The sequence below is a fragment of the Camelus ferus genome, chromosome 25 (assembly GCF_009834535.1).
Source record: "Camelus ferus isolate YT-003-E chromosome 25, BCGSAC_Cfer_1.0, whole genome shotgun sequence".
Taxonomy (NCBI): Eukaryota; Metazoa; Chordata; class Mammalia; order Artiodactyla; family Camelidae; genus Camelus; species Camelus ferus.
The window spans coordinates 32,817,733-32,834,393 of NC_045720.1; the positions used below are offsets into that span (position 1 = coordinate 32,817,733).

The 16,661-nt window shown below is 38.1% G+C and overlaps 1 protein-coding gene across 1 annotated transcript in view; it reads right to left on the reverse strand.

Annotated features, from left to right (window-relative positions):
- The window catches only part of CPQ (carboxypeptidase Q), a 389,854-nt gene that overhangs the window by 117,663 nt on the left and 255,530 nt on the right, over positions 1–16,661 (reverse strand). The window contains 1 exon segment of the mRNA XM_032468179.1: positions 14,188–14,299. Coding sequence (XP_032324070.1) covers positions 14,188–14,299 — 112 coding nt within the window.

A 16,661-nucleotide genomic window follows, 5' to 3' on the forward strand; every position in this document is an offset into this window, starting at 1 on the left:
GACCAGTGGTGACCAACATCATTCTCCATTCCACTCTCTTTATCCATATTCCTCAGATTTAAATGTATAACCCTACATGTACTCACTCATACGCCATCCCTCGCTTAATGACCTTTCTTCATCATGAAAAGAAAGTAGTACATAGAAGTGAATCAGCTAAATTACAAGGCTAGAAGTGTGATTCAAAAGTTGGGATAACAGAAAGGTATTGTTCATCCCTCTAGCAAGTCCATTCTAAAAATATGCTCTAACTACACAGAGCAGCACAGAAGCGGCTGCTCCTCCCGCCGTCTCCTCAGGCTCTGCAGTGACTCGCGCTTCGCCTGCTCTCCTCCAGTGACAGGCCGACTTCTGAACAAGCCTAGATTTGGAATGAGGGGTTTGCCTCTGCCTCAATGCTCGGCACTGGGAGTTGGGAGATGGGGGATGGAGGAGACCTGCTTAACAATTGCCAAGAAAAATCAGAATAAATTCTTCAAGGCACTATTCTGAAAGAATAAATAAACAAAAACTCATAGTGAAAATCTTTGTGAGGGCTGATAATGTCAGTTGCATTCACGAAAGCAAGCAGAATCGCTGGTAAGAACACATTTGCTTGGACGGCCCAGGACTTCATAATCTGATATGAAAACTGGGGTCATTTGTCAAGGGTGACAATGAGATGATTTTGTGTGATAATCTTCCTGTTAGTCTAAATACCATCCTCTAAAAACTAATAAACACCTGTGCTGAGCCCACGGAGGAGCTGCACCTCCAGCCTCTGTACATGCTGTGAGTTGGGTGGAGGAGGGGATTAGCAGTGACTGCAGAGACCAAGCCTTGAGAGAGCAGGAGGTGGGCAAGAAAGGCTTCTCTCTTTCTCGGGCTTTAATCAGCCCCTTGGGGCCAGTGTTTCCAAACCCAGGGTCACGAGAGGGACCTACAAGTCAACTTCTAAAAACATAAAGGGAAAAATTATACCTTTTGTGTGTGAAATGGTTCCCTGAGTAAATTAAACTGACAGCTTAATTTCTTTGCTCTTGGTTGGAAGAATATCACCTTAATAACAGTAATACTGGTCATCTCATGATAAAAGTGGGGTTGTTATAAAAATTGTAATTAACAACATTTGAAGAAAAATCATTATTACTTAACAAGTTTATTTTCAAAATCTTGCAAACCATGCAAGTAAAGATGGGAATACAAAGGAGATGGGATGGTAAAACTGGGGACTACTGGCCTTGGCCAAGCCCGCTTTTCTCCTCGGCCCTTTCTCATTATTCCATGACAGTAAGTGTCACAGACAGGTCACTGTCCTCATTCCCAGTTCTCTTCTCCAGACGCCAAGCACTAGGCTGAACGAAAAGTGTTTTGCTTTCTTAGAAAAGGACTAGGAGGACTTCTGGCTGCTTGAAGCAATGCAGAAGGGATCCTTTCTCATAGAAATATGTATAGATGCTTAGAAAGTACGCACTTTAAAAACTATTGTTTAATGCACAGCATAACTCACAGAAAGACAAGGGAGGGAGGGGGAAGAGAGAAGGAAGGGAGGAAAGAAAGGAGGGAGGGAAAGAGGAAGAAAAAGAGAAAGACACAGAAATCCTCAGGTCCCAGAAACGATAAGGGAACTTAAGAACAGGAAGTAAAAGCTGACGCAGCAGTAACCTAGGGTTTTCAAAACCCCAGGCTGAGACTGTAACTGGCAACTGGTCTAAGACCTCAGAAACCCAGGGAGATCCAGCCCAAGCAGAGGGGATTTGCTGTGCAGGCACCACCATACCCACTCTGACAGGGAAAAAAGGACTCAGTGAAGATAAGACCACAATGAAAACCTTTATGTAACAATCTATGACTTAACCCCTATGCAATCTAAGTTAGAAACTCAATGGAAGACACAGCAGTAGAACGGTTGAAAGGAGTTGAGGGAGGGGAGAAGTGGGAGTTAGCGTTTAATGGGTCAAGATGTTCAGCTTCACAAGATGAAAAAAAGAACTCCTGTGGGTTCTACTTCAGGAAGAAGATAACCGAGCCAGGGGAAAGGAATAATAATTAATAAAAATGTTAGCAAACATGGTGGCAATCTAATATTATTTCTACTGACTATAAATGATAATAACAGCCAGAATTCACGGAGCAGTGATTTGGGGCCAGACACTGAACTAACTAATTTAATTATCATTACAGGCCTATAATAAGATGCTATTATAATCCCATTACTCATATGAAGAAACTGAGGCATAGCACACTTAACACAAAAAGGAACATAGCCAGTTAGCAGCAAAGCCAAAAAAACTAATAATAATCAAATAATAAATCTGGGGAGGGTTTGGAAACAAGGCATAACTAAAACATTAGTCAGCAATAATGTATGTGCTGACACATAAGATGGGAGTGCATATGTCGGAGCATTTATGATTGCTATATTGTTTAATTAAAATAAATATACACATACCATTTTAATAATAACCACTAAAAGAATAGGAACAAAATGTATAAATTTCCAAATAGTGATGGGAAAAACAGAAAAACAGGGTAAGGAAAAACAATGAATCCAGTAGAAAGCAAAAACAAAAAAAGGAGAAAAAACAAAAATAGTGATTTTAATAGAAAAAAAGTTAGAAAATTACTAAAATATAGGAAATCACAATAAAGACCAGCAGAACATCCCTATCAACTGATAACTGAATATTTAAAAATCTAACTGTATGCTATTTACAACAGAATCAACTAAAACACAACAACCTAGATAAGTCAGAAGTAAAGGAATAGAAAAAGAAAGAGAAACCAGAAGAGTTAGTTCCATGATATTAATATGAGATAAAATAGACTCACAGGGAAAAAATATTATTAAGGATAAAGGTCTTTAGACGCAACCATTTAAAGCAACAAGGCTTCAAACTATATAAAGCTAAGCTGATAGAAATTCAAGGAGAAATTATAAAATCACAATCTCGGTGGGAGGTTTCAATATACTGCTCTCAAAACTCAGAGAGCAACCAGATAAAAAACTAGTAATGACACAGTAGTTTTAAACAGTGCAATTAATAAATTTGCTCTAATGAATGAATATGTAGAATGCTATTCCCAGGGAAAGGCGGCTAAATATTGTTTGCAAGTCAAAAGAATACATTTAAAAAAAATTGACCTTGTAATAAACCAAAATTTTGTCTCAACAAATACCAAAGGATTGGTATTATATAAACCATGTTTAACAACTACTTTGCAATAAAATTGGAATTGAATAACTCAATAATAACTCCATATTTTTGGAAACTTAAAGAAAGCTGTTGTAATTAAAGAGTCAAAGAAGAAATCATAATGAAAATTTCAACATATTTAGATTGGACAGCCATTAATGCACTATTTCAAAACTTGTGGAAAGCAGCTAAACCAGTGCTTAGTGGCAGATGTGTGGCCTTATGTGTGTACATTAGAAAATATGAAAGACTGAACATTAATGGACTAAATGTTCACCTCAAGAAGACAGAAGAAATAAATAAAACCAAATAAACACATACATGGAAGAAAATAATACCATCTATGTATGGTCAACATCACAAAAACTATATGACATTGTTTTTAAATAAACACACTTACAGAAAAATGTTACATCAGAACACCGTTATGACTGCAAGAGAAGGGACTGGAATGTGGAGAGCTAAAAACAGGTTTGAACTACATTGCTAATTTTTAACTTCTTTTAAACTGAGGACCGAAAACAAATATTTGAAATTGTTAACATTTATGAGATCTGGGTGAAGGATTGTTAATGTTTATTATTCTATGAAATCTTCCAAATATTTGAATTATTTGTTTAAAAGGGGAGGGAGGACAAAGAAAAAAATTAAAGAGAAACATTAAGAAAAACAAATACAAGATTCTCTACTTTTGTAAGTTGTAAGAAGCATCAGCTTTAGGTCCTCCCTCTGTAAAAGGAGTAATAGCAATTTCCACCTTCTGGATGCAGTGAGAACTGCATATCCAGCACGTAGCTCAGAGCTTGGCACGGAGTGCTCTAGAAAGCTAAATGACATTATTATTTCATCCTCAAATCAGGACGTGTCTACTCCCATCTTCACATCAATCTAAGACCAGGGTGAGAAAGCTTACTTGATCCTCCTTCATTTAAGTCCTAAAGCAAGGGCAGTCAGCTACTGTCAATTCTTTAAAAAAAGAAAAAGTGAAATGTTGTACATTTGTAATTAGTAAAATGATGCCACGGTTATAAAATGTTGTAGGACGTTCATGAAGTTTTTTCTTACTGTTACTGCTTTAAGGTTAGCTTATGTCCCTTCTCCACCAAAGTGCTCCCCTTGAATTCCAAGTCAGTGAGATGAGACCACCGGCGGCAGCCTCGCCGTGTCAGTTTTCCTCAACATCATGTGTCATGGATTTTTCATCATTGCAAGTCTGATAGATACTCAGTTGATTACACTGTGTTTGATCCATGTAACAGCTGGGCAAGCATACTGTCATCATTTTACTGATAAAGGAAGTAAGGGCCAGGTACGTAAGTGACCTGCCAGAGGTAACAAGACACACCTCAGAGGGCTCTTTTGAGGATTAAAAGAAGTCATATAAAGTAACTGGCCCATAGGAGATATTCCATAAATACTGTTTCACTCCCCCTTCCTCCCAGGGGTTCACTTAATGTTTGCTGATATATTATTTAATTAATGTCTGCTTATTATATTAAATGAAAACATATGGAGCTCTTTTGATATATGTTGTGAACGTTTATCAAAAAAATCTGCTTTATAAGTTTAACCTCTGTTTTTTACAACATAAAGTTCCAGAAAAGTAACAAATTCAAAAATTCCTCTAACTCTCCATTTGTGGCCAAAAATGACGTTCTAATGATTTCATCTAAAATTATTCAAGTATAAAAGATGAATTCACACTTCTCCCTTTCAGAAAAGAGTAATTCCAGTATGAAGCACTTCATAAAACTTTCCTTGTTTTAACGTGCTGCCCGAAACAAGTGAATATGGGATGGCTAAGTGGATATATGACCAATGGAGATGAGCACAGAAATACAGACTTTGAAACACTTCCTGACTTACATCTTCCTATACACATCAATCAAAGCAATAACTCCGAGAATAGTTTCAATTATACTTTAAGTATATTTCTTTTAAAACATGCCATCATTACAGAGAAAGAACAATAATACAAGCGTCAGTGGTCATTGTCCTCAGTTTTCTATGCATGAGGATCTTCTAAGGATGCCTGGAAATTATGGGGTTTTGACGATATTTAAAAATAGAAAGATTTCTTGAGAACTCAGTTACAAGGGTAACATGTAAAAGCAAGTCCTAGATTTGATACCCTGTTTTCTCTGCCTTGATTTTTTTTCTATATTTTAAACAATTTACTTTGTAGTAAATTACATTGCCCTCAACAGCTATTTCCTCTTTTTACTATTTTTTTCTTCAGAGATATTATAAATTGTAAATACAGTGTTACTAGGTTGAGGATATTGGCAGAGAGAGAAAGGGGAACAGAAAAAGATAAAGGTCCCTCCATTCCGATGTCCTGCGAGTGTTAATTCCACATCACATTCATGAAGCATCTATGAAGTGGCCTTCTCTACAGTAACAAGGAGAGAGCCAGCCTTACATGTACTCATGGATGGTGGCTACACTGGGGTGACGGTTCATGAATCTGACTCGTTGGAACCAGCTACTGTTCTTTTATTATGAGGGCTTCTCTGCTTTAGGGATGGCTCTGACCAAGCCCAACTGCACAAAGGGATACAGACAGCAAGACTTCAGAGACAAAATCGGCCCTGGGATTGTACCCTCTGCTGGAATGTCTGCCTTTGTTGTTTTAACAATTAGCATCTAAAAATAATAGTTATTATTACTGGTGGTCTAGTAGGGGACCAGATACTGCCCAAATTATTTCACATCATCCTATCAACAATTCAAGATAAATTGTTGCCATTGTAAAGAAGAGGAAACTGAGATGTAAAAGGTTAAATAATTTGCCGACATAGTACAGCTACTTAGTAGCACAGAAGATACTCTAGCAGGGACTATAAGCTTATTCTACTATCCATGCTGCCTCTCATTGGCCTAAGGATTTTGACTTATCTAGGGGTTAAGGAAGGAGGATTTTGTGGGGTAAAAAGTCCATGAGATCCGGGTCACGTGGTACAGTTAGGAGATGCTGGTGTCCAGCAGGAACACGGGCTGAGCATCAGTTCATCCATGATGCTCATCCAGCACAAGCAGGGCACTAGCAGGACTGCAGGTAAGTAATCATATAATAGTTAACTTCTTTCAATACTTTATTTAGCTTGTCATTTCTGTCACACACCCAGTAGAAACTCTCCACAACTAGAGCTTGACTTGAGGATGTTCAACAGGGGTTGGTGGTGCCTAAAAATGAACTAAACTAAACCCTTATCTCCCAGGACCATTTCTAAAATCCAGTTAACCATAAAGGTCCAATCAGATGTTCATAACATATTTTCCCGTTTCTTTGTTTGCAGACCTCTGTTTTTAGGCACATTTACTGGAACAGGATTCAGTCTAAGCTGAGTAGACCACAGCTTTTGCAAAATGCAGCATTAGCATGAAGTGTGTAGGCGAAGAACACAGCATCCCTGGAAACCCTGTCACTTCCTCTCTGGTATATTTAGCAAAGAGAGGTAGAAGCTGGCTTGTCAGCCACATGGCAAATAAAATTTGCTTGGTAACTTCAAAGCTGTGGTTTCCCAGGCTCTGTATAGCCGAGATCTCCCCACTCTGTTTTCCTGTGTCTCCATTCTATTCTATCCCATTTCTTTACAAGTTAAAAGGATAGCCTACCAGTCTCTTTATAACCCCATGCTTAAAATCTTCAGCGGCTTCTACTGCCTACAGCACCAACTCCAAAGTTCAGCTTTGTGTCCAGTGCCTTTAACAAACAGACCCTCATTTGCTAATTTCCCACCACTTCTCACTCACCTATTGCTCTAGATTGACAAAAACATCCTCTACTCCTCAAACCACGTACTTTCATGAGCTCTGATGTTGTTCTTTCTTCTCCTACCTCCCACCCATTCAAAGCTCAGCTCAAATGTCTCTGTGCACTTGAAACTACTGATGCCTGACTGTGAGCTTCTTGATGGAAGGATCTGTGTCCTACCCCTTTTATTTGTCTGACATGAAGTGGGTGTTCAGTATTTGTTATTGAAATAGGAGATCTCCTTGTAAGCCGATTTGCCTAACACTGTGATGATACTGTTTTAATGAGGTAGCCTACATTTTCCAGACAGTCCCATCCTGGACTTACATGGATCCCATTCTTGGGTGGGAGGAAATCCACTGGGGAACTAAGGATACCATTATTAAGACTTTCCACAGTCTTTATTCTCCAGGATAAATAATAGCAATACTTTGAGCTTCTGCTCTCTTTACCAACACCATATTTCTTAACCTTCTAAGGCACACAGGCCAAATCAAAGCAGATGTGGGGAGGAAGCTGAGCATGCTATGGGCAGAGGGGCCCCCTGAGACCCTCCCCCTCACAGCATCCGTCCGCCACCTCTCCAGATTCTGTCCGACAGGAAGAGATTAGTCATGATGCTGTATGCCACTGGGCCTCAGTCTCGTCTACTTTCACACAGAAGTGGTCTATATATTTTTCTTTTCTCCTTAGAACTTTTTTTTTTTTTAATTGAAGTATAGGCAGTTTACAATGTTGTGTCAATTTCTGATGTACAGTATAGTGATTCAGTTATACATATTACATATTCCTTTTCATATTCTTTTTCATTATAGGTTATTACAAGGTATTGAATATAGTTCACTGTGCTGTACAGTAGGACCTTGCTATTTATCTATTTTATATATGGCAGTTAGTATCTGCAAATCTCGAACTCCCAATTTATCCCTCCACTCCCTCCTTTCCCCTCTGGTAACCATAAGTTTGTTTTCAGTCTGTGAGTCTGTTTCTGTTTCGTAAATAAGTTCATTTGTGTCACTTTTTCAGATTCCACAAGAAATGGCATATATTAACTAAACGGTCAAATATTAACAGTGATATTCACACAGTCTAAGGCCGTAAAATGACTTCAGAATCTCCTCTACCACGTCCAAACTGAAAGGCAGAACACATTCTAAGTGATTCATTTTTAGCAAGTCCTGCTTTATCGCATGACATATCTGGAAGCTCAATCTACACACAGCTTTGTCTTTTTACACATGCCAGTGGACATGTCTATGTTAGCTGAATGAGATATAAAGATTCAAAGTGTTTTAGTAAAACTTATAAATGTGTTCAAATCTCAGGAAAAGTTCTCAGCAGTTCCTAGCTAAAAAATCGCATCTGCCACAGGTCTTAAGGTAAAGCCAGACACTGCATAACTTGCCACTAGAGGAAATAACATATCTGAATTAAAAAAAAAAATAAGATCATCCTCTAAAGACTACAAATGCCCCCTGACTATAAGCCTACTTTTAGAAGCAAGAAAAAAGGAGAAAAAGCAAGCAAATTCTTAGTTTCTCATTTTTCCATTGTTTGAGGTATTTGCATCACTAAACACAACCATGGAAAGTCAAGACCAAAATTTGTTCAGAAAAAAAGGCAAACAACTGTCTACAAATTAAAATTCAAATTAATAAAAATGTAATTTAATGTTGGGGAAAATATTTTTTTCTAAGACAAGTTAATTTCTTGGACAATTCCAGAAGCAGACACATTATTTCCTAAAGGTCTTGAGTTGACTTTAATAGGAAATCTTTCCCAGGGCTGTTAAGCCTGCCTTCTTGTGTTCACAAAATAATTGTGGAGGAAGAGCATTCAAAATGGGAGCAGGGAAGAGACTGTGGAATGTTTTAAGATAAAAATTCCTAGAAAAAATAAATCCTACCAAATTCTGATGCGTTTGGAACTAGAGAAAAACCTGGCAGAGAAAGCTCTTAGCATCTGTCAAACATTTCCAATAATACTACATTCATTTTAATAAAATTTGCTCAGATAGTGCAGATATGAAGTTATTCGTTAGGTAAAGTTTGCACTTGGGTGGGTACAAATGCTCTTCAAGAAGTAATTGAACGGGGGAGGATATAGCTCAGTGGTGGAGTGCGTGCTTGGCATGCATGAGGTCCTGGGTTCAATCCTCAGTGCCTCTCTTAAGGGAGAAAAAAAAAAGAAGTAATGTAAGAATAATCTCTACCATGCCAATTAAGAAACCAGAGATCCCAAAGACAGCCTGGAAAATCTAGAATGAAAATAAAGCCAAGGCTGTTTGTACTTAGTTCCATGATGTGTCCCTCGGCAAGCACTCTTGGATTCTTCTTCAGTTCTGCTGACCTCAGTAATGCCCCAGAGCAATGTTTCCAAAAACACACTCTATTCATGGAAGACTCTCCCAACTAATGTTTTTTGACAATAAAGAAATCACCAAGATGGTGTTTCCCAAACTTATCTGACCATAGAGGGAGGTCCTTTCTAATGAGATCTCCTTTCTAGGTCTGGGCGAGTCCCAGGTTGGCTCCAGGCTATCTCTAGTTCCACCCTTTAGGTGTCCACTTCTTGGAAGCTTGTCATTTCCCTCACTCAGTTATTCTGGACTGGACTTCCTGAGACTTCTCCAGGGGAGGCTTGACTAGGGCCTGGGAGAAGAAAATCCTCTTCCTGGATGGATCCCCATGTCCAGAGGGAACCCACTGCATTAGAAATGGCTACATAAAGCTCTAACTGCACCAAAGCCTTATTTAGCACGCCTTTGGCTGTGTTGCCCGGAGTACCTCTCGGCCTGGAAGGTGTGCTGACTCCTGCATGACTCTTCTTGCTTCTTACCTCTGCTCTGTAGTTCCTGTTAGCAGAGTGTTTACGGAAATGGCAATACCAAGAATCTTTTTTTGCTTTTTTTTCCCCCTTTTTTCTTTTGGCTTTTGAGGTCTTGTTTCCTTAATTACTAGAGTAACACATGCTTATTACACAGAAATCTACCGTTACGTAAGTACATCAGGTAAAAAGAGGATTTCCGACAATTCTGCAAACCCGCTCTTCTCCCCACAATCCCAAGACTGTTACTGTCAACAGTTTTCTCATTTTTAATGATGCGCACGACTGGAAGCTCTATAATTTTCTGGGAATTCTTTATTGTGGTCCTTTTGCTTCAGGAATTTCTATTTCTCTTTATAAAGCTCAAATATCACCTTTGCAAAGGTGCCCTGACCCAGATAAGCCAGGCTGGTCCCTCCCTTCACCAGGTGCCCAAGTAATTTGCACACACTTCAGTTAAAGAGCTTAGAACAGTTTCATTGCAATTTTTGAATGAAATGTCTCCCCCACTTCAGAGACCTCAAGGGCCATGTCTCACTCCTCTTTGTTACAAGGTATCTGGCACACTGGCGCGCTATCAGTACCTGGTAAATACTTGTTGAATGAGTGAGTGAAGAAAGATATAAATAAAATATTTTTCTAACTCACAGACTTTCAAGCTCTATAAAAAAATCAGTCAAGTTGCTCACATTTAAATTTCTCTAAAAAGATGTTTCAATATATCTGACATTTCAATAACCAGGAAATACTGTTAATTCTAACTTTTCCCCATTGTTTAGGCCTGAAAACTTAAAGTTCTAACTTTATGGAAAATGGTAAAGTTGGAAGACTTTTGGGATAGATGGTGGTTTATTGTTCAAGTGTCAAATGAACATTTTGAAGCATAACATCTTTGGCCATAGGCTTTGTCCACTGACACCAGAACATTCCAGGAAATGACATTTCAAATAAACAGTTTCAAGTCCAGTAAACGACAAACACAAAAAGTATTCAATAGCATTTCACAGCAAATAGCCTTCTGTTGACAGTTTCTCAGGAATGACTGATTATATTTGCAAAGTACAAATATCTCTTCTGTTAGATTAACTGAATATGGCTTTAGCTGATTGCTTGAGCAAAAGAGTGACTCTATAAGAGTAGTGAAAGAGGTGAATAAAGGAGAAAAGACATGAAAGATGAACCTTAAAACAATATTCCTAAATATCAGAAAGCCCCAGTGGACCAACACTTCAAATTAACAAGCCCCACAGAGAGACTGTGACATGCATTCTGCATGACATATTGTTCAAGTGACAGCAGCCAAAAGGAGTCTCACTTTTCTTGGAAAAAGAAATTGCCATAGAGCTTTCATATTTCACCAACTAAATAGTGTGGGTTCAATGTAATTAAGGAATATAATTATGAACCCATTTCTTGGCCTCTAGCCCAAAGTCCTATTTTCTTATACAAGTGTATCAGTAAGTTTCATCTAGAACTCATATGCCATATGTTGGACCTAGTTCTTCCTATTAAAACACATAGGCAATCTACAAACAGAGATCCATAATCTAATTTTAATTTTAAAATTAAAGAATAAGACTCAACAGGTGCAATTAGAAGATAATGAGGCATAGGGTGGATTCTGAGCAGCCACCTAAAGCAGGAAGCGGAAGCAGGAAGTGACCTGGAGAAATTTAGACTCTGGGAAATGTAGTATGCAAGTGAAAAAAGAGTGAAGGATTTCATACACGGGATGGTGACTTCAACAGTAAAGGGACAGGCTATGCAGGGATACCGTAGCAGCTGGCCCTAGAGTTACATCCATACAACTAACGTGTTAAATTAGGAGGCAAAGCGATCACTAAGCAGATGGAGGTAAAAAAATAAATATATAATCCTCCCTTACAAAAAAAAAAAAATACAGTACTGTCAGAGTCATGCTTATTAAATAATAAAAGTTAAAATTTACTGAGTATTTGAGTTGGGTCAGGCACTGTTTTAAGTACACTTTGTGAATAGATTGTTTAATTTTCAAAGCAACCGTATGAGATAGACATTCTTATCACCTTCATTTCACAGATGAGAAAACAAGCACCGAAAGGCAAAGTAACTTGCTTAAGGCCACATGCTGTTAAGCTGCAGAACTAAGATTTGAACCCAGGCAGTCTGGCTCCAGAGGGTTTTTTTTTTTAATAGTATGCCATGCAATCTCTTAACACTTACTTGAAAGAAATATTACTCTTTATTTTGGAGTTTTATTCATATATTTACATAGGTCTTTAGAAGCCTATAGGAGAGATAAATCCTGAATTGAAGGAGACAGTGCTAGCTACCAAAAGCAGCCAAAGTCAGTGTACTTTCAGAGCTGGAAAGAGATACTCAATTCACCTTTGCATGGTGTTTGACATTTATTCATGCAATTGAACTCAACTCAATTAACAGTGATTTAGGGTCCCCTGCTGAGTACTAAAGATGTAAGATTCAAAGCCTAGAGAAGACACAATTTTTATACCAATCTAGAGCAGATAAAATACTCTGGAAGCTAACAGTTGAACAGAGATGAAGAAAATAAAGTCCAGAGAGTTCAAATGACCTGCCTGAGGCCAGCAAAGTAGTTTGTGGCACAGAGTGACCTAAAAATCTGATTGTCGTGGGTCCAATTCTCCTTTCACACTATCACTCTGCCTCCAATCAAGCTGGTCGGAACACACTGAAATAAAATTAACTTCCAAAATAAATATCCATACTCTATAAAGAGGAATATGTTTGCTATTTGCCTGTCTCATCTCTAGAACCCACTTCATTCTGGAATAAAGTCAAGGACAGAGAGAACAGATAGACAAAGGAATCTTTTTTTTAAAGGGAGAGGAGGAGAGAATTCACATACAAAACGTCTCCCTGATCTTTTCTGAAGGAATGAGTGTTTTTCTCTCTCTCAAATCTTACCCAGTTCCAAGAGCAGACTTGATACGTCTTTACTGATAACTATGTGCAGGTGCATGTGTATGTGTACAACTACATTCTAAGGGTCTTAAGAACAGAGAGCATGCTTTAAACCTCTCGGTATGCTCAGCTTCTACGAAGTGCTTTCTCATAGTAGGTGCTCAGAACAGTAATGATGTTAAAAGTGTAAGTATATACAATGCAAGGTTTCCAATTGGTTTTTTATTTTTAAAAATTGACCCTGTATTCACATCTCCTAGGGTTTTTTTATTAGCTAATTTTAGTGGCGCAATTTTACATGCCACCCTCTCCCCCCACAACCTGCCAGGGGACATTTGACAATTTTGGTTGTCACAACTTGGTCGGGGGTGGGTACTACTGGCTTCTAGTAGGTAGAGGCCAGGGGCAGTGCTAAACATCCTACAGTGCACGGGACAGACCTCACAGCAAAGAATTATCTGGCCCCAAATGACAATAATGCCAATGTTGAGAGACACTGGCCTGTTTAGAACTTAAAACTGCACAACCACATTTCCATTTCTCCACATTAAAACACAAGTATGACATAAATCAAAATGATACACTAAAGATTTCCCCCAACCAAGCCAACTTCAGCAGTCTACTGATCAGATAAACAATTATTTAAAGGGCTGATTTAGAATAAGAAGGGTTCATTAAAGCCAAAAGAAAAGTATGAATTTGAATACATATGTACTTAAGTAAGCAATGGAAAGCCTTCACCAAAGGGAAGGTTACTCCACATTTACAATGTAAAATATTCTGCTGATGAGGCATTTTCAAACCACCACTGGTATGATTCAGACATGGAACTCTCTTTTCAGACTAGTTTCATTTATTTCTAACTTTACTCAAAAGCCAGCTTTTAACCAGCACACAAAGGGGAAATATATGTTTTTTGTCTGCAAACAGGATCATCAGAATAAACTACTTTCACCATTAGCCATTCCTTTCCATGCCTGTCCATCTTCCCCATGTCTGGGTCAATCTGAAAAGTCCAGTTTTTCATCCTAGTTTCCTTATTGTGGCCAAAGGAGTCATTCCTCCAGGCCTACCTTGCTCTCCTCGCCTTCTGTCATGGAGAGGCCACTGCAGTAAAGCTGTCCTAACAGCGCAATGATACCTTGAAAGATAAACAAGGAAAAGGAAACGGAGGAGCTGCTTATGTTTTTTGCACTTGGTCATGGTTTCCTTACGTAGTCTCTAGCTGATGTGGTTGCATTTATTAGTTTTATTTGCTTGTTCATTTTCCCCAGTGGCTGATCAAATTTGATACTTGGGATGTCTGGCAGACACTTGAATAAAATTTCTTTCTTTAAGGGGACAAATTAGTTCTTTTCTGGGAATCAACTGACAAAAAACATACAGACCTCAGGAGGATCTTTGAACACACCACAGTAACTAATCTGCTGCGCATATTGTGTGTTGAGTTAAACACATCACCACTGACACCCTCACACATTGGTTAACGACTTTCTAAATATTTACCGAGATCTTTAATAAGCGAGAGTGCTTCCCAGGATATAAAGGCCCCGCCTCCATCATCCATGGCACCCTGCCCAACGTCCCAGCTGTCCAGATGTCCGCTGACCAGTACAACCTAGAACAAATAATAAAAAGAGAAAAAAAATAAAACGAAGCAGAAGTGACATCAAAGCAGAAGCATTTATACGCATTCCAAATATGGAAGTGAAGCTTTCATGTTTTCTTTTCTACTTTTACTTCTTAAAAGATCTGTGGCATTACTAGTGGAAAACTTGGTATAGAGGCATTATGTAAAGGGTGTAGGGTCATCTGAATAGGAATAAAACTTCTCACCTTGTACTTCTCTTTAGTGATATAATTTTGAATACTAAAGAAAAACGGTTTATTACTGACAGATGTTTGACAACTTTATCACATGGCTTAAAACCTAAATGATATAAAAATGGAGCTCAAAACTTCAACCATATTCTCAACTGTCTCATATTCTAGCAGACAAATAATAAACATGTGTTGAATTAAATTCAAATGAGAAAGCAAGAACAATAATTTATTTTTTTAAAAATTATTGTGCTTTGTGCATTATAATTTCTCTGGTGTTGAATAAATAAGTATGCTGGAGTTACAAACTAGAGTCTAATTAAACAGAAGAACTTTTAAGAAATATCTCAATTTATGTGTTAAATAAATCTATAGAGTATGTTACAAATTTTAAATCACCATAGGTTTAAATTTTTTCAAGAATCATTAGTAATTCTTTCTAGGAAAATATAAAAGATATTTCAGTGAAACTAAATTTTATGGACAAATTTTAAACAAGTCAAAAACTAAGTAAAATGATGCTGGGTTAATAGGATATTCACATGGAAAACATGTATCTTGATCTCTAGACCATGCAGTATATGAGTATCAGGGCAGATGAATTACAAATTTAAATAAAGGTGTTAGAGGAAAGCATACAACAGCTTTGCCAACTTACAGTAGGCACAGGCTTCTTAAACTGGATATGCAAAGTACAAACCAAGAAAGAAAAAATAATAAATTGGACTTTTAAAATATTAGGCATATTTGCTCATCAAAAGACTCTATTACAGGCATGAAAAGGCAGGAGAAAGTATTTACAATACACATATTCAGCCAAGTTCCCACATTCAGATTATACAAAGAACTCCTATGAGACAGTAACCAAAAGAGAGTCAAATGGTAGAAAAATGGGCAAAAGACTTGAACAGACAATTCTCAAAAACAGATGTATAAATGACTAATAATCATATTAAAAATTGCTCAGGTTCATTATTACCAAAGAAATATAAATTAAACCACATTCAACACATATCCAACAGAACAGCTAAAATGAGAAAGACAGAAAATATCGGTGAGAAGGTGGAGCAATTGGAACTCGTAAATTGCCGGTGTGAGCATACTTACAACCGCTCTGGAAAACTGACTTATCTACTAAATCTGAACACGCACACCCTGGGGCCCAGCAATCCCACTCCCTGCTGTACTCCAACAGGAGTGCGTGTGTATGGATGCTTCCATCAGAAGAGATATACTAGAACGTTCATAGAGTATTCATAATAGCTTCCCCCCCCAAAAGAGAACTATTCAAATGCTTGTCAACAGCAGAATGAATAGTGTGTTGTACTGATCAATGGAACACCGCACAGCAGTGGGAATGAACAAACACAATACACAGTAAATGTATGAATCTCATAAACATACTGAAGAGTGAAAGAAGCCAGACACACAATAATATATCGTGTATAATTCCATTTATATAAGATATAAAATCAAGCACAACAGGAGAGTGGATCCCCATGGTGTGGAGGGGTAGTGGCAGGAACAGGGCAGGAGCTGAGCGGCCCCGGTGCCAGTCACGTTCTGCTGCCTGATCTCAGTATTGGTTACACAGTCTGTACAAGTGCACCTCGTCATATGCTTAGGATTTGTGCATGTTCTCTGAGAACATTACACATCAATAAAAAGGTTTTTTTAGAGACCAAGATCAACAGATTAGTGTCTATGTACGGCATGTAGTAAACAAAGCAAACTGGAATAAATCTTCTTGATGATTAATATGAAAATGCCCCGGGACTTTGGGAAAGCAGGATTTTTGGTTTAAAATATCAGGGTGGCTCCTTGCACTGCCTCCTTCCCTGAGCAGCTGCAAGATCTCCCATTGACTCTGTATTTACAGACAGACCGGGCCCATATGACTTCACTGTAGTCACAAACAAGTACTATGCTTCAGACTAACAAATGGCCATGTAATGAACCCAAATGGATTGTTTCTAAGGAAAAAAATAATAATAAAGAAAAAAACGTGTTGCAATAGCAGGAAATTCTGATTCAGAAAGTGGTGTAATCCCATGTGGGATGAACAAACCAATTAGTCAACATTCTCACCGCCCTCAGGACCATTTTCCCAATGAAGTTAAAGTTCCAGTGAATAAAAAGTGTCAAAATCTGTTTCAATC